The sequence below is a fragment of the Apostichopus japonicus genome, chromosome 23 (assembly GCF_037975245.1).
Source record: "Apostichopus japonicus isolate 1M-3 chromosome 23, ASM3797524v1, whole genome shotgun sequence".
Taxonomy (NCBI): Eukaryota; Metazoa; Echinodermata; class Holothuroidea; order Aspidochirotida; family Stichopodidae; genus Apostichopus; species Apostichopus japonicus.
The window spans coordinates 11,877,170-11,896,173 of record NC_092583.1 but is presented as its reverse complement, the minus strand read 5'-3'; the positions used below and the strand labels follow the sequence as shown (position 1 = coordinate 11,896,173).

The 19,004-nt window shown below is 37.5% G+C and overlaps 1 protein-coding gene across 5 annotated transcripts in view; it reads left to right on the top strand.

Moving 5' to 3' along the window:
* LOC139964758 (transmembrane protein 163a-like) overlaps positions 1 to 7,206 on the top strand; it is a 33,267-nt gene extending 26,061 nt beyond the window's left edge. For all 5 annotated transcript variants that reach the window (XM_071966709.1, XM_071966707.1, XM_071966706.1 and 2 more), the window contains 2 exons: positions 2,026 to 2,167; positions 3,041 to 7,206. In XM_071966709.1, the coding sequence (XP_071822810.1) occupies positions 2,026 to 2,167; positions 3,041 to 3,086 (188 nt within the window). In that variant the 3' untranslated portion in view covers positions 3,087 to 7,206. The remainder of the gene's footprint in view (positions 1 to 2,025; positions 2,168 to 3,040) is intronic.
* Positions 7,207 to 19,004: the final 11,798 nt, after the last annotated feature.

Below are 19,004 nucleotides of genomic sequence, written 5' to 3'. Positions count from 1 at the left end.
CTCCCTGCACCCACCCCCACCCACCAAACACAAAAAAAACAAAGAATATGTGATATGGTTCATTATCAGGCATATTTAGGCTATAAATTAGGTCTAAGCTGCGCATACTTGTACCAAATAAATATTTTTAACTTTTTGTGTTGATTTGCAAAATAGGCAACCCCCCCCCCCCCCCCGGTCCAGGTTCAATCCTATCATCAGGTTCATGAATAATCCAACGTCTTTTTTTGTAGTATTCCTCAGGTTTGGCAAACGCAATAATAATGTTGCTTCAACTTGCAAAGAAAACATTTTTCACTGTTTGACAGAAGATACCAAATAAACATGTTTTGTTTGTTCTCTTATTACATCTAATTACAAACAGTGTCCAAGTTAAGACAAAAAAATTGTCATTTCACTGATGAGTCCCTGAGAACAACGTCATTACTTCAACGATTAAAAAATAATAATATGAAATAATAAGAAAAGGGTACTTGATCAAGAATTTCAATAATTATCTGTCCTTGGTGATTTTAAACTTTATTTAAGAAATACGTATAGAGTCTGCTGGTTAAGATTATTGTGAAGAGGATTTTTACTGGCCTCAAGCACTGTACTTAGAGGTTCTATATTTTTAATATTTTTGGTATAATATTTAAATCCCAGGATAATTGGACTCACTCTATGCATCCTTGTTTCTTTGTTGTTTTTAATTACAAGCTTTCGTAATTTTTTTTTAAATGATTATGAAAGAAAGTTGAATAAATTATGTCTGATGAAAACTTTGGAATAAACTCACAGTTTATAATGAGGAAGACTTTTTCCCCGCCTCCATTTTGAGCATAAATAACCAGGCACCAAAGTAAGAGATAAGTGTTTGCCATAAAAAAATATAAAAAATTAAGTGATCATTGTTTGTTAAAATAGAAATGATAAAAAATCGGTATGGCCATCACAGAAACTGGATAGCATTGCATTGACGGTATAATAAAATAAAATGTTACGATAGCTCAATATATATATTATAACACTATGAATGTAATAGATAAATATATATATTTATATACTTAAGGCCATCAGAATTGGCCTAAAATCTTAGCATGATGACCCTTGACATGCTAAATAACATATAATGATAATCTACCTATCTAGTGTCTTTAATTACACACTAAGATAGATAGTTAGACAATGGTAAAAGTTTACGTCTGAAGTAACCCTAAAAAAATTACACAATTAAGATAAAAAATAAAAAAAATAAAAAGATAAAATCTGAAACAGTTATGAACAAAACTGAGAGATAAATGCATATTTTGAGGCCAAGGGGTGGGGGTTGGGGTGGGGAAATAGCGGAAAGTGAAGGAATATATTCCACAGACTTATTACATATTACGTTAACTTTCTTTGGATTTATCTACTTACATGTGGAACGGTTTTCTAATTTTTGGGATGATACAGGATTGTGTCATTAACAGAACAGACTTGTCGCGAGATCTGTACGTGTACCCGTATCACAGCAGAATTGCCTGCACTTGTACTCATATTCATGGATTTGTACTCATGCGAGTACTCGGTGCAATCAGGAAACTGACCCGTACTCATTTATTGTATGCTCGTACATGTACTCATCACTATGGGAATTGTACTTGGTACTCACGCTGTTGTGCTTGTACAATATGTCAGCAACCAGGATTATTAAACATCAAAACTACAGAATGAAATGTTTCCTGAAAGTTAATGAGGGCAGTATTGACGAACACAGCACACATAGACTACGGATGTGTGACCTGATTAATTCACATTGGCTTTGGCTTCGAGTACAACTTTTCCGTATGTTGACGTGTGGGACGTATCTAACTGTAATAGTAATTACCGACTCTGCGATCTGCGTTTTCTAGCCATTGCCGACTTTGCAATCGGCTGTCCCCCCCCCTCCCCCTCACAAATTTGGCAAGTTTGGTTAGAGTGACTCCATAGTTTCCACTTTCGGGAAACCAAGAAGGCATCTAAATTCTCTCTCTTGATCTTTCACTCCGTCTCTCTTTACAGGATACAGCTCTCTAGCGGGTGGAGTAACAGGTTTCACCTGGGTGATCTCTTCGTTTATCATACAGAAAAACAATGACCTTTGGTTCATCGATGACATCATTGGTATTTGTGTGGCCCTGATGTTACTTTACTACGGACTTTGGTAAGAAATATTGTGAATTTTTTTTTTTTCACTTTGAATGTTTAAATTGCATCTGTCATGTTTGTATGGGATGTTTTTAATGGAGGGGTATAATACGACCATTGTTGTCGAAAGGTTGGTTAACATCAGGGATTCCAATACAGGTAACATAACTAAGGTGGGCGGTGGGGGGGGTGGGGCAGGGTGGGTGGAGGGGGGATAGGAGTGAGACCAATGTTCAGTGGTATAGAGAGCATTGCCTATGGTGGCAATATGCCCTCATCAAAATCTTTGTTCTGAAGTAATGGGAGGGGCGGGCAATGGCTTATCCAGTGCTCACTTTCCTTGGAGGGGGAGGGGGCTGCACAGCCAGTGGTGGAGCGTCCATACAGTCACGGGGGCGGATGCCCCCCCTGACTCAAATGGACTGCTGGCGCCCTTTTCAGCTCTTCACCACTTTTTACTCATTCGCGATTATTGACTTTTTTTATTGCGCTCTCATCTACCTATTGATATTTGTCACATTTTGTTGGTGTAATTTGGCGATGACACCTATTTATTCTTCGTTTATCTGCAAATTAGCCAGGCCCGGAAAGGGTCATTTCCGGCTATCTAGGGAGTATCTTTACTCAAATTTTTTTTTGGTACGCTACGCGCCAACCTGTGGTGGCGCTCCTCTTAGATAGTGTCGAAATCGCCCCTTCAGACCATTCTCGCCCCTCCTGACCAATACCCCTAGCTCCGTCACTGTGCACAGCTGCTCCTTTTCATTACTGTCAGGCGGTGTTCGCCTCATATTGTGATTCCAGAGAACCGACTTAAAGTAACCGTGACTTGCCGCTGTGATAAATCAATTTTCTATCTTTATTTATCCTCTCTCTCTCATTTTTCCAGTCTACTATATCAAAATCTAGACAGGAGTCAAGTCTGCATAAAGTGACGTACACTCAATGATTGAAACATTTACCGATGCAACAGACCAGAACAGACCTGTATATATAGTCTGCAATAACGACCAAGATGAAGACGAGGATATTTTTATATGTCTATGCATGTTTGCTGTGAAGTCAAGTACAGCAGTTAAAGGTCTGCTATATAGACCTCAACTAAAGCAGGCTATCATGGAAAAGTTTCTTGAGATTATTTAATCGACCTGCCTTGGTCGTAAAATGACCTCTTTTTACCAATTAGTCTGCCACGCCTGCCACATATATTTTTCTTGTATCAGGGTCTTTGTGTGAAAGCTGTATGATTAACTACAATGTAGACATGAACATAAATCCACACAGTGTATCCACAAAGAGCCTAATGATGTTAAGAAGCTACGCAGGCTAATTGTAAAGCCTGAGGCCTATTTACGACCCGTGGCAGGTCGATTACGTAATCACAAAACTTTCCTAGCTATAGTGTGCTATAATTGAAGCCAATAAAGCAGATCTTTAAGACCATCTCATTGGCTTTTCTTTTGTTTTAATGATATTAAAACCATGTGCATTAAAAGTGGAAAATTATTCAACTTCACTACTAATGGTATATTTCCTCTGCTGGAAATTTGACGATATATATATATGGTAACATGTTACTACTAGTATAATGCATGCATAACAAACCATCTACTGAAAAGGACCAATTCCAACTTTAGCATTCCTGATATAATATTTAATATTTAGTACATGGTGATTGCATGCTTCCAGCACCGGAAAAAAGGCGGAGGAGATGGGGGGAGAGGGGAGGTGGGAAAAGTTTTAGATGGGGGAAGTTGATAAAAGTTTAAAGCGAGTTTGTTTAAATACATAGGCAGGTGTTGGCAAGACAAGGCATGATTCGCATATCCAATTTGTATTGGGGAGTAGTGACATTTGAGGTAAGGGCATTGTCATATGTAGTTATGTCTCACATGCATACAACATAAAACAAGACAATCAACAACTGCGGAAGCAGACATATTTATTGTTGATATTCAATCAGGAATCAACGTGAGTTGGTTTACTATTCATGGACATCCATTCAGAGAATTTACTTCTTTCAAAATGAAAGGTTAAATTTTGTTTTTGTATAAAACAAGACTTCATTTCCCAGTGAATTCAACAGCTTTCCAACTTTTGAGTTTTTTTTTAATGCCAATTCTTATCAGCTTGGCACTATCAATTTAAATTTAAAACAAAGATTTTTTTTAATTTATTGTTTTTTTTATTATTGTTGCAAACTAGTTAAAATGACAACATAGTTGACGCTTTAGTAACAAATTTTATGGACCACATTGAAGCTTGCTGTGTTCTGTTTTAACTTATTTGTCTAGGGTAAGGATATTCCTTGTGCAATTTAAGGTGTCTTTTTTTCTTTAATTAATTTTTAAGGGTCTCTCGTCTGTAATGCCTTCGAATTTTAATCTGCTATTAAAGGAGACTCACATCTAAACCATTATAATGGCTCTATTTGATAGATATAACTGTCATGAAAAGCTTCCCAAACCAGCTAAGAAAAATCTTATTTCATCCTGGGAGTTATCACAGATAATATTTTACCCCAAAAATTATCATAGTAATAAATAATGAGATAAAATATTTTTTGAAGAAATAAATTACTTCCTTTACACACAAGGCAGCAGACTTTGATCAAGTCTAAATATGACATGATGTGCTTATTAACAAAATTTGACTGATAAATGCATATTTTGAGGCCAAGGGGTGGGATGGGGTGGGGAAATGGTGGAAAGTGAAGGAACATATAAGCCACAAAAATTATGTGCTTATGTGCTTAATGTGCTTAATTTATTTCTTCCACAAAAAAAAAATAGTTTTCATTATTTATTACTGTGATAATTTTTTTGGGAAAATATCGAGGTTCTTGACATAACTTAATGATGGCATTGGTTTCAGTTTCAACACTGAACATTTTAGCTTTGAAAAATGAAACAACAAAGAGAAAGGAAAAATTTTCAGGTCCTAGTGGAACTATATGACATCACAGACTTACAAAATGACCGATCTCGGACACAACAATTTAAACCGAAATTTCCCAAATGGAGCAAGATTTCTCTTAGCTGTTTTTGTTTGGGGGTGGGGGAGGGGGAGGGGGGTTGTGGGGAGTTTTCTTCACAAAGATCTCTGTCATATAAGACGGTTGAGTTCTGTGTCTCCTTTAAGTTTGAACCTCTTCAAAGTTTCTGATTGTGCTTGAATGGAAGTTCCGAACTGTCCAAAGTGTTATCACAGGCATGTCAGCTCGAGTTTAGTAAGTGCTATTGACAATTATTTTGAGGTTGTGAGAAGGAGTGTTAAGAAAGAAGGAAAAAAATGAAAAGGAAGTGTAAATGAATAAATATAAAGTGGTTTGTATATGTGACCTTCTGTACCCTTCGAGAGGTTAGGCTTTCAACCTTGTACGTTAGGATAGTAATCGTATAACAGTACTCTTTCTAAGTTTGTAAAAAAAAAATTGTGTATCAGGGTGTTAACTCCAGCAACCTTGTAGTTTTTGTATATGTTTGATAGCATCTAACACACAAAAACACATTTTTAGTCTTCCATATAACCTCAACAGGCCATTTTTTTTCTTTTTTGGCAGAAAAAGTTTGGAAATATATTCAAATATACGATTTTCTTGTGTACCCACCATTAATCAACAGTGTAGTCAATCGCCTGGATTAACATTTTAATGTTTTGCCCTTTTCTTTTAGATATAACTTTGTAATTTGAAATTATATAATATGTTCAGGCAGTTTGATATGTTTCTTCACTGTGCTTAGATCTTTGAATATATCAGAACTGTGAACTACAATAATTGTTAGTTATAATAAGAAGTTGTAATAACCCAAACTGACGCAAACACATTGGGTGTACCAGTAAGGAATTGAACTTAAATTTAAAACTACAGCATTTGCTAGTTATGTTTTCAAGTTGTTTATAATCTAAAGGAAATGTGACACATGCATTGTGTGTACTGGTAAAGAAGTTAACTTACTTAAAACTACACTACCTGCTAGTTATGTTTACAAGTTGTTTGTAATCTATGGAAAGATGACAAAAATGCATTGAGTGTAACTGGTAAAGAATTGAACTTACTTAAAACTACACTACCTGTGAGTTATGTTTACAAGATGTGTTTAATCTTAAGGAAAAATGCATTGAGTATACTGGTAAAGAGTTGAGCTTACTTAAAACTACAATATGTGCTAGTTATGTTTACAAGTTGTTTGTAATCGGACAACAATTACAGAATGACAGATTACAAAATGCTTGAGTCAACTGGGTAAGAATGGAAGTTACTAAAACTACACAATCTGCTAGTTATGTTTTCAAGATGTGTATAATCTTAAAGGAAAAATGCCAAAAATGCATTGACTATACTGGTAAAGAATTGAGCTTACTTAAAACTACACTACCTGCTAGTTATGTTTACAAGTTGTTTATAATCTGTGTAAACATGACTAACATGCATTGAATATACTGGTCAAGTATTGTGCATACTTAAAACTACACTATCTGCTAGTTATATGTGCAAGATTAATATACACCCAACTAGTGAATACATTTACTGCAGGTTTACATATGGCCACCAAAGATAAGTTCACGATTCTTTTTCAAAAGATCTTCTCAGCAAACTGCCGTAAGTTTTAATTGGGACGAGGTACTTCAACTCAGTCTACTTATCACATTAGAAATGGTATATGCTGAACCAGTAAGTTTTGTTTCCAAGAAGTGAAACAGTAAAAAAGTAAGGAATTCTGTTCCATATTTGGACAATACCTCAACTGTTATCACTCCTTGCAAAATTCTTTCATGATAGTGTGAAAGTAAGAAGGGAAGTTGGAGGTAAAGTGATGAACAGGAGAAATGGCGTGGTGAAATGGTGACCGAAGACTACCCCTGGGTACATTTGTTCAGTCCACTTTCGAAGTGGTACGCCTTCGGTCCAGTTTCCTAGCCGTAAATTTTCATCACTGTAATCTGAGGCGGTATTTTAATTTATTTCTTAAACAAAAAGTGGATATTTACGACAAGAAAATGTATTGAAAAAATTCTGTAAATTGTTACAAAGATATATTGGAACAAATTGTCTTCAGTTGTCATGGTATATTATTTGTGAAAATTCATATCTTATACATTCATATCTTTAAATAGCACTCTCTTTTTTGCTTTTTTTTTAAGTCTGGTGTTTGGCTATGAGCATGTATGTAGTATTTTTAATATAGTTACAGGTGTAACTTAGTCATAGTCGGATGCATGACATGCTCATATTATCATCGAACATGGCTTACACCTACCCTACAAGTTTCTTTTTATGTTGGAATGTACATGCGATTCCCGGAGATGTCACTAGGTTTAACAACTGGGGGAGGGGAGATGCTGGCCTCTTTTGCATCACAAAAATAGTTGTTTGTCCCCCCCCCCCTCACCTCTCCCACCCCCGAAACAAAGTGTCCAAACGAGGCAGTAGTAGTAGTAGTAGTAGTAGTAGTACTCCGCCACGTATCACGATCTTGTGCAAGGTATATATTGCTTCCTTGAAATTGTTAATGTTAACGTCCATTAATTGCGACTATTTTTCCAACGAGGCCATAACTCTAAACAATTGGATGATAAACTATATGAAAAATCCAGAGATTCGTGTTTACTCTTATAATCCATTCAACGTCCACATTTTGTCAAAAGCTTAAGCAATTCCATCCAAAGTAAATAACAATGTTTTAAGGCAATATGGTGACATCAACATTTCGACAACCGTGAATACTGATAATGAAATAACTGTGGTTGCTGTTGTCTTAACCACAGCTTTCTAAATGTTCTAACAATGTAGACCATTTTCATCGGTAAAAGTTTAGGAATATTTTAAGATATAGTGCCAAGGTATGATCGAATTCTATCATAGTTGTGCAAGTCATCTTAAATATGAAATGTTAAATTTTTATGAAACTGTAGATGGCAAGTTTTTTTATTTTTTTATTGCTCATGAAAATCATACAATACACAATAAAAGGATGAATTCAACAAGTGACAACAAAAATAATAAACGAACTGTCACGATTAAAGTAAAAGTACCCAAGGGAGCCAATACTTCTCCCATACCAACTCATCCATATTCTTTTGAAAAATCAATTTTTGTATCATAAAATATTCTTTCAGATATTTCACAGTGCCAATCACTGTGGGAAGAATCTTAATTTTCTTACAACTAAAAATGTAACATTTTATCAAAATGAGCATTAAATTGAGGACACGTGAAAAGTCGCCCCCAAACAAAACTTCAGAAATATCCAAATGAAATTTAATATCAACATTAATGAAAAGGTTTTCAAAGAATTTCCAAATTCTCTGAACAAAATCACAATGATAAAACAAATGTTCTATTGTTTCAAGATTAAGCAGGCAAAAAGTGCACATATTTGATGCAACAATACCAGTCTTTTGCAAATAATAATTTGTCGGGATGATTCTATGAAGAATACGATACTGAAACCAGCGAATGTAAATATCACTACTAGAGTTAAAAGGGACTGTACAATACAAGGCCCAATCCGCTCTAGTAATACTGAACGATTCTGTCCATTTGAGATAAGATTTACACGGGCGGTAAGAAGAATACAGCAAATGATTGTAAACATATTTACAATCAAAGCTACCCATATTCAATAGTATATTTATGAAACTGTTAACAGGGCCACAAAGATACTCAACATTACAGGCATCTGTAAAACTACGCAGCCTGGTTTTTACAGACCGAAAAAGGCCATGATATTCCAAAAAATTGGTCTTAATGGGATACTTCTCAAGAAAGTGAATCAAAGGAAGAAAATGTCCGTTTTCATCAATCAAGTCACCAATGAAAAGTACGCCATGAAGCGCCCAATGACGATAATCAACCGGGAAATCCCCTATCGTCACCAGGGAGATATTCCAAATTGGCAGACTACAGAAAAGCGAACTATCCAAATGAGGAGAATTCAAAAAATTATTCAGGTATAACCAAGTGGAGTAAAAAACATCTTTCCAGAATGGATTGTGAACACGTCGGCTAACGAGATTAACCCAATAATCACCATTCTTATAAAAATCCGCAACGTTAATACCATATTTCGCTAGAAGAATACGCCCAGACATGGTGACTGGATTACGAAGTAATCTTTGAAAAGTAGAAACCTTTAAAGCGGTACAGTGTAAAGCAAAATCCACCATGGCAAGTTTATTCATAATTACACATTTTGAAATTGAATTGAGTAACGACAAATGGAGTAGGTGGGTCTATTTTGGACAACCGGAATAATTATGTGAGGGAAGAATGATTTCAGAAGTATTTTTAGAAAAAAGAAAGAGCAAAAGATAAAGGTATGATTTCACTGATAAAGGTCATTAAAATCATATCAAATGATAATGAAAGCTGACGTAGACTAAAGAATTTGTTGAAAGTTCGGATTAATAGAGAATTTAGTAATTTGTTAAAAAAAATATTGTAAAGATATTTTACAGTAAAATATGACCTACTGTTAATGTGGGTAATCGTGTATTTCAAAATGGAACAGTCTTGAGTGGTGGTGGGTTAGGGTGTGACTGGGGAGGGTGGGTTAGGGGGTGACTGGGGAGGGTGGGTTAGGGGGTGACTGAGGAGGGTGGGTTAGGGGGTGACTGAGGAGGGTGGGTTAGGGGGTGACTGAGGAGGGTATTAAGGAATACCTTATAAAACATGACCTGAAGTTTCCTGCTAATATTTTTGTCACACATTCCCCTTTATTCTCTCCCCTCTCTGTTCCTCTCCCTCTCTTTCCCTTATTGCTCTTTCACCAGTTTTAACTAATAAAGATTTTGGACAGAGGAAGCTTGCCAACTTAATGGCCTTAGATAATCACAAATGAATCATCCCCTGGCTAGCGTGTCCATTTTGAGCTCGTGGGTTTTATTTGGTTGAAATGTGCAATAGTGCAACAGGAAAGTTGTGGCTCTTTGTGGGCTTTACTGGTGAGACCCAAATGGATAAGGGGAATCTTCCCAATTGCCCGATTAGGGCCTGTGAATTATTCCATGTGGAACCAATAATATCATTTGGAACCATTAAAGGTCTTGTTGACTCGACCATCACATCTTCAAGACTTCTAGAAATAGCAATATTGTCTTCAGAAAAACGGAATTTTGTCACTCGCCAACACTTATGTGTGACCTAAGAAAATAAGGATGGCGCAATTCATAAATGTGAAGACTGGGTTATGTATACATTTCCGTGGTTAACATCAAGGGCGTAGGAACCGGGGGGGCTGGGGGCGCCAGCCCCCCAGTGAAAAATGTGGAGGGGCGGAAGTATCATTCCGCCCCCCCCCCGGTTCGCAAGTCAGAAAACCCCTTTTTCATTTCCAAATGAGAAAAAAAATCTCATTTGGAGCACCAAATTGCATCTAAGGCCAGGTGAAAATACAAAATTAAGTTTACAAAATGGAGTGGGTGTTGAAGTGTGCTATATTGCACCAAATTGCATCTGAGGCCACCTGGAAATGCAAAAAATTCCAAAGGGGGAGGGGGACACCCCTACCCTTAGACCCCTCCCCCAGGCCGGCCATCAGTCTTCAGCCCCCCCCCCCACTCAAAAGTACCTTCCTACGCCACTGGTTAACATCACTAAACCTGCAAAGATTGACTTACACATGAGATGCACAGCTTGTTCACCACCGCTTGGTTCTCTTGTAGGACCGCTCTACAGTGACTTTCAAAAGTACGTTATTAAGAGCTGGTAAGTTTCAGTAGGAAAAAATATATGATTTCTTCTTGTCTAATATCGTTCATAAGTCTTCTATATAGGGCCAACATGAAAAAGTTCATAAAAAGATTACTTAAGACATAAATTTATGTTGAATGTGTGACACATAATCATGAACTAGCATCAGTACGGTTTGCCATTTCACAACTGATTTAATTGTAATTCGTAGCTATCATCTTATAAGTGATCACCACGGATAATCTTGACTGCACAAATTTCGAACAGCGCGTTGCACAGTAAATCAGCATATCGCCCTCTATTCACAGTATATCACGTCTCCTACCATGATGTATATAAAAGAAATGTTTCCTTTTGTTGAGAAAAAAAACAACACACATGGGAATGGGAATCATGAGGGTTGCTGGGTTACACCCAACCCACCGCTCCCATGTCTTCCATAAACCTTTCGAAGGTCTATAATTACGTTAAACAGAAATATTTACGACATTATGTATACATATCCTTTTCTCTTTAATTTTGCCCTCTGAGACGTTTCTTAATGTGAACGGAAAAAATAGAACTTTTAAAATGTTGTAAAATATCACCTTTTGCAAAAGCAGTAGCAATAATTGACGCAGCTAATATCATCTGTAGAACAACATTTTCACTGGAATGAAAAGTTGCTTGCAAAAAAAAATGTAAGAAGATATTAGTTAAAGGTAGTCGATATTAACCCAAAATATGCTAGAAAGTGAGATAGGCCTAATGGTCACTGATTCCCAGATTTCAACCGAGATATTAGACTGCCACCATCAGAGCAATTTGTCTCCACTGAACTTTTAAATGGCTAATTGAACCCTCGATCTATGTCTGGAGATATATATGGAGGGTCAGAGCCTACAGAAGGAAATTACTATTAAACACTTCTAGCAACTTGTAGTGTGTTAAAAGTCGATGCTAAAAAAGGATGACCTCTAGCGTATGAACTATTCCCTCCCACTCCACCCCACCCCACCCAACCCCCTAGCACACTACACTGTGTCTTCAGTAGGCTTATGTGCTTCAACTAAAGCAAGTCCTCAACGACTTTTAACGGTCACAAAATTAGAGACAACGGACGTATCGGAGCAACTTGACGCGAGTTGGTTTAAAAACTGGACCGATTCGGTATGGCCGATGGTATCCACAACTCCTGAATTCTCTACCACTATACAGACCCACTGATCTGTACACTAACTGTTAGTGTACAGATCAGTGTACAGACCACATCCTACCCCGCGGTGCCCTGTTTATTTACTTTGATCGACCAGTAGATTAATAAGGTAGTTATCATAGAGAAGAACCAAGCAAAATAACAATGTATCAAACCACATGATTGCTAAGCCTTAGACTGCCAAACAATGACGACAAAAGTCAGTATATAGATCAGGGGAACAACATTTGTTCCTAGATGGGGAATGGGAGGTTGGGGTCGGGAGGAGAGGTTAGAGTGGGGCGGGAGATAACAAGTATGGATGGGGTGGGTGGAAGGGGAGAGGGAACGGGAAGAAGATGTTGTTTTCTGGGGGGGGGGGAGGTTGAGTCCGTGTCTGCTCCCTAACTGAACTCTTTAGTAAGTCACTTCATCTCTGAATTCCACTTCAAGTGGAATACCATAACACTTATGAAAATAAGTTTGACTTTCAAATTGAATTATACTTTACGGAATAACACACAAAAAAACACAATAAAAAACCATTTAGCGGGACTTATATTTTACTGTAGTAAAATTGTCTTTTACTTTCAGTAAATTTATTGTACCATTTAGCGTTAAAATAAATGCAAATTAATTTGAAAATTAAAGGTAACCAAAAACATAAGCTGTATTAACATGGACCGTCATGTAGGAGAGAAGTCTGACGTGAAATGGTATATTATATAAGAGGCAAGCTAGCTAGCTAGGTCGACTAACTTGGGTAGAAAATTAGGTATAAATCAAGGTTGTGCAAAGTAATTTATTGTGTAAAAGTAAGTTAGCCTGACGTTTGTTGACACTTGTCATTTAGCCTCTGAAGAAGATCCTGCTAGGATCGTAACGTCAGGCTAACTTACTTAATTTTACACATTCTCTTACACAGGCTCTCTAGTGGATAAGCAGTTTGCTAACAGTTTTATTTTGAAAGTAATTTATTGTAATACATCCCCACCACCTGGATCCGTGACATGGTATTTTTCACTTCAAGTGAAATTACTCGTTTCTGGGGACAAACTAAAACGAATGACAGCGAATGACCGAATGATAATTGACTTTGTACAGGGTTAATTATCATTTGCGAATGACAGCGAATGACAGCGAATGACAACGAATGACAACAAAGGACAGTGTTGAGTGGAGATAGAATGATTAACGGAGTGGAGTAAATGCGGTTATTGGTTTTCTGCGCAAAAATGATTTGAGGAAAATCGCATGTTACGTGGTTGCAGGGTTTTGGTGTAATTTACGGATATAAACGACAAGGAAAGTTTTTGTGTGAGAATGCGCTTGAGTGCTGTGCTTTTTACCTCTGTAATGATAACTGAAGCCGTTTCAAGATTATAGTATTGTTAGTTTCTAACAATTAATATCGGAAAAATGACGTTAGTTACTTTTTAAAATCAGACTTACAATTTCGCTTACTATAAGGTGCGTTTTTATCTTGTCCGTACTTTACTAGATCTAGATACCCACGAAGTCTGAACTGTGATATCCGGTTGAAGCAAATGTCTGTGCTGTCAGTACTGTCATTCGTTTTAGTCAACGCATTTTTTTTAGTGTGTACAACATATTGTCATTCGTTATGTGTAAGGCAATTGTCATTCGTTTTAGTAACACCCCGTTTCTGTTACATTGTAAAACCGGCTCACGCACCATCACCATATAAACCGAATAAAGCTGCGCTTGTACCTCCTGTTCAGTATTTTTTACACCATCATATTCGACACGGGCTGACTTTTATGTGACGACAGTGCATGTCCTGTTCTTAGATGTTTATTCTTGAGACAACGGGTCAAGATATTACTTCCTAGATGATTTATCTACTCTGACTTGGTTCATCCGTAACCTCATGACCGACTGGAAGATGAATGAAAACAAACCATTGCCCGGACTCGGGAAGTTATAGTACATAGATTGTTATAATGATGTATGAATCATCAAACCACCAAACAGGATTAACTAAACCAAAGGAGGTCAATATTGTATTCATCAATGAAACCCTTAGCGCCGTGGTTTTCAACCTTGGGCTCGCGGGCCCATTTGGGCCCGCGAAGCCGATTTTGTGGGCTCGCGAGCATTGCCCCAGTAATGATTAAAAATTGTGGCATTTTGGGGGGCTGGTGGCGAAGGCACATGATGATGTTTCTTAGGAAGCCTCTTCGATGAAACCTTGTACAACGGGTAAAATCATTACTCAACCCTAACCCTATAAGACTAGTATAAGAGAAGTCGGTGACTCCCACCAACCACTGCACACTACGTATTACGTATTTACCAAGGTTATAATGTGTGGAAGCCTTGCTCAATCGAACCCAGCTCTTCCCAGTGGCACGTATGGAAAGCCATTTTAACATTTAATCGGGAATTTCAGATATCTGTAATTGTTTCTTATTTTAGATATCTAAAATTCTATTTCAGATATCTAAAATTAAATTCGAGATATCTTAAATTTAATTCGAGATATCTGAAATTTTATTTGAGATATCTGAAATTATTTCGAGATATCTGAAATTCCTTATTAAATGTTAAAACGGCTTTCCATAGGCACGCAGCAAGTATTGCGCGATACCAGTAGTAATAAAAACAAAAATAATTTAGTACTAACATGCCTTTATACGACTAGCCATTGATCGATCAATCTTCTAATTATCGGTTAATAATAGGTCAAAGATCCGAAGAAAAAAAGTGGATCATATTTGTCTACACTTGTAAAAATTGCGATAATTCGAAGGAAAGGGCTGTAGTAGAATCCTTCTATTTTCAATACAATTAACCGTTAATTGTATTGGAAATAGAAGGATCCTACTACAGCCCTTTCCTTCGAATTATCGCAATTTTTACAAGTGTAGACAAATATTTGATCCACTTTTTTTCTTCGGATCTTTGACCTATTCTGCCTCGAATATGAGCAATAATTGGAATAACTTATACAGCGTGATATCTATACAGTCCGACACTTCTATCAGTTCTCCCGTTCTATTGTCAATACACAAAGTATTATTACGTTCTCTTTATTTGTTAATTTGTTTTCAATAAATAGAAATTACCTCACCGATTCGAAATATATCTCCTTTAATACTACTGGGCCTCATATGCACACGTCAAACGGTTTTGCTGCTTTTTTATTGCATTGTTCATCTCCATTTTTCTGCATTATTCTGATAGTGATAACGGTCACACATTTCTTATGAAACCAGTGTACCATTGAGGGTTGCAAGAAATCTTTGAGATAGGCTCTAATTGGGCAGTACCTGTCATCTGATCACGGAGGAACATACATAGCTCTGATTGAGTCCCCGGGTCGCTTGTGTCAAGAATACACTAATAGACGCTGTGAAATTGATTTTTTGCAAAGCCTATAGTAAGGAACAGAGCTTGGATTCTCAGAGTTTAGAAGCAGGGAGCTGCCATGCACCATGCTTGAAGTTAGGTCGTAAAAGGATCAATGATTTGGCATTTAACCAAAGTTGTGGGCAGTGTCTACAAGACACGGTGCATTCCAGACCCGAGCTATCTATCGCTGATGACTTTTTACTTGTTAGGGCAACTCCCCAGCCGTAACTGACCAGGGACTCGGGGAGGTGTCCGAGTGGACTCAACTTGACCATAAGTCAACTAACCGGAAACATTTGTTTGGTAACCTGTCCAGTTTATTTACACTCAAACGTCCGGAGACCCCTTGGTCGCTATTGGCTGTCTAAACTTGTCAAGTGGGGGTATTGTCTGTCAATTGGTCATATCTTGGTATATATCTTTGGACTTGATGGCTAAGGAGAAGTCCGGAGAACTTTGAAAAGAACTTTTCTTTATGACTCATTTATTCAGTCAATGGTGTCATATTGTTTTGATGACAATGTCATAGCAACAGCTTAGAGAATTTTTATTTGGTATTCAATGTTCTTCTCGCGAGCTTGGCCCATACGAAACATGAGAAATTTCATCAGCTCTTCCCTTTACAGCCGGAATTAATTTTCTACGAGGGCCAGAGAGAGAGAGAGATACTTTGCTTGGAGCATAAAACCACAATGAACCAAAATCTCGCTGTACCTAACAAGGTAGAACAATATGTAAGGGAGGTCGGTATGGGGGCTGATATGGGCTGGCTTACCCTGTTAAGTGTAAACTGTTTCCCCTATTGAAAATCCCTGTCATATCGGCACCCGAGGTCCAGGGGTCATCATATGGCCTCTAGTGGGGGTCAAGTGAAAGAATCCCCTTGACGTGAAATAGAAAGGCAATCTTCTATCCCCTCCCCTTACCTCCAAGCATTATACCAAATCCAAGTGGATTGGAGAACGAATGTGGGGAGAGTGGAAAGATATGGGGGGGGGGGGCGGGGGCTGGGAAGATGTGAACGTTGCCAATGGTTCATATTTAAATATTTATATAAAAAATGAACAAAAGATATAGTAGTCCATTGGAAAAGGGAGTTCCTTATTTCTTAAGCATAGGCTTATCATCCCAGCCGTTTTATTTATCATTTTTAATCATTATTTCATGTAGTAAATCACCAGAGTTGTTCAGGGATTTATATTTCATATTAGCATGTGTTTGTCTTCTCCTCCGTACAGTCAAGAGAAGAGCTGATACGACAGATGACAGATTCATTGGTTTTTGCTATCACATTTTCCATTAATACATAAAGTACATTACCCCCGGCACATTAGGTAAATCCATCGTCTAGGTATTCAATTACCTCAAATGTTTCACACGGCTTTTATGTTGAAACTTATATACGACTCATGGGAAAATATAATACATATTTTGAAATAGAACATTCTGAAAGTATTGACTTTGTACTTAAAGTATTATGAAGGAGTTATGTAGTGTTGACATATATGGGCGTGGGGATATATTTCAATTTTATTTATGCGAGTCGCTCCGTCGGCTACCAGCGTCCTCGAGTTTACCAGGTAAAGGCACCGAGTAGCTATATTGTATTTGTCATTAGTATTAATCCCCACCTAAAACCCACTCGTAATTTTTTAGTACGTTAAAATTGCTTTAAAATCTTCAAGTCTTTTTCTCGGCGGTTTTCGGACTCTCTGAATCGTTCTCAGACATTGAAAAATGTGAAATTAAACGAGGGCGGATTACGCTTTTTTAAATATATATATTTTTTATGGAAGGTGTATGGCCCTGGGGTCGTTGAAGCCAATTCCCGTGTAAGGGATCTGAAAGTATCCTCCCCGTGAAAAAAAATAGACGCCAAATGGTGAATTCTGAGGTATATTTGATTATAAAGTCCTATTCGCAAGCTTGTGCTGATAAGTACTTTCTTGTGTGAGGTCGTATATGGGGACATGTGTGTGATTGTGTGTGTGTGTGGGGGGGGGGGCGATTACGGTAAGAACATCGGTCACTTAGGAAGTACCGTACGCCAAAGTAAACGATTTACGAAAAGGAACGATTTCTTCCCTTTCCTGATACAAAGTAGCGTCACATCTCATTGCTGTCATTTGCGTCAAAATTTATTCAAAGTTGATATCATATAACATCGTAACATAATATATTTTGTAGAAGTGTCTTCTGTTTTCATGTTTTGATATTCAAAGGTAAGTTCGGCCACCGTGTTGAGACTACCGGAACGTTTTGTCTAAACGAATTTGCATATCCCTTTAAATACCAGACATTGAACTTGGCAGTGTGTTTATACATCGCCGGAAGGCGTATGAGGCCACGGAACGCCGAACAAAACTGACAGAGATTACGTTGGACTGTTGAATCTACAGTCAGCGAATAGAGAAAGCGAGGAAACCGATAGTTGTGAATAAATATACATAGTTGGTTAACAAGTTACTTTTCTTTGTTACTGGTCAAGATAAATTTGCGAATAAGTCCTTTTCAATGAATTAGGGTTGAACAAGGAGGCAGGAGTTAGTAAATGGGATTAGAGAAAGTTGTGAATATATAACATCACACTTGTCTACTTCTGATTCTCTGTCGGAAACCAAAAATAAAAACTAAGTTGAAAACGACATGTATATATAAGTTGCAAGTTTCATGATGCTAACATAGTAGTTTTCTTTACCATATCAAATGAAAATTCACCTCTGAAACGGTATCTTTTGAGTGAAATGTCAACATTACAGGCGACATTTTCTTGTTTGTATTGTCAAAAAGTGCAAGGTTTCCTTTCAATAACAGAATTCGATCACCATTAAGCTACCTATGTTAGTTTACATTTGTCGTGTGAAATAGTAAACACTTGATGACAAGAATCTCGGACACAGTAAGAGAAAGCCAATCAACCGTATGTTCTTTTGCTGTCGTTCACACTGTTAGTAAACACAGCACGTCGGAAACTCAAAAGTTAGTGTGAAAAGTTATTACGATGCAGGCAAAGAAAATGTGACTATGGAGCTAGCTTTGTCGTCTAAATTCAAATAGTCAGTGGTACATGTATCTTACCCTCTGTAAGATATATTCAAAGATAATCCTTCCATGCATGGACCTTATGGAGACCTTATATAAGCTAGAGGGGGGGGGGGTGGGTGGGAAAGGGAGAGGGGAAGGGGGAGGGAGGGGAAAGGGAGGGGAGATGTGTGTGCAATACGTCTACTTACATGTCTGTAATACTATACAAGTTTGATGACATAAATATTTGGTTTTTGGGCGTTTTTGATAAATTAGCGATATGCACCGTCTTTCCAACACGACACGGTTATATAGGGAGGATAGGTGGAGGATGGAGGGGAGAATTAGGGCACGGAGGGGGTGTGGGGGAGGATGAGTGGAGAATGTGCACTCAGTGGCCCGGCAGGCTAACGTGACCACTTCAGTAAGGCTATAGACCTGCAGACATAACATATTATTTTCTTTAAATTTTCGGATTTCAATCGTTTCATTAAACTTGGCTAGTTGGATCAATGAATTTTTAGTGTTAAAAGCAATTTATCGCATAAAGCTGCTTCAAAACTCAGTCTGTTTTGAAGCATGTCA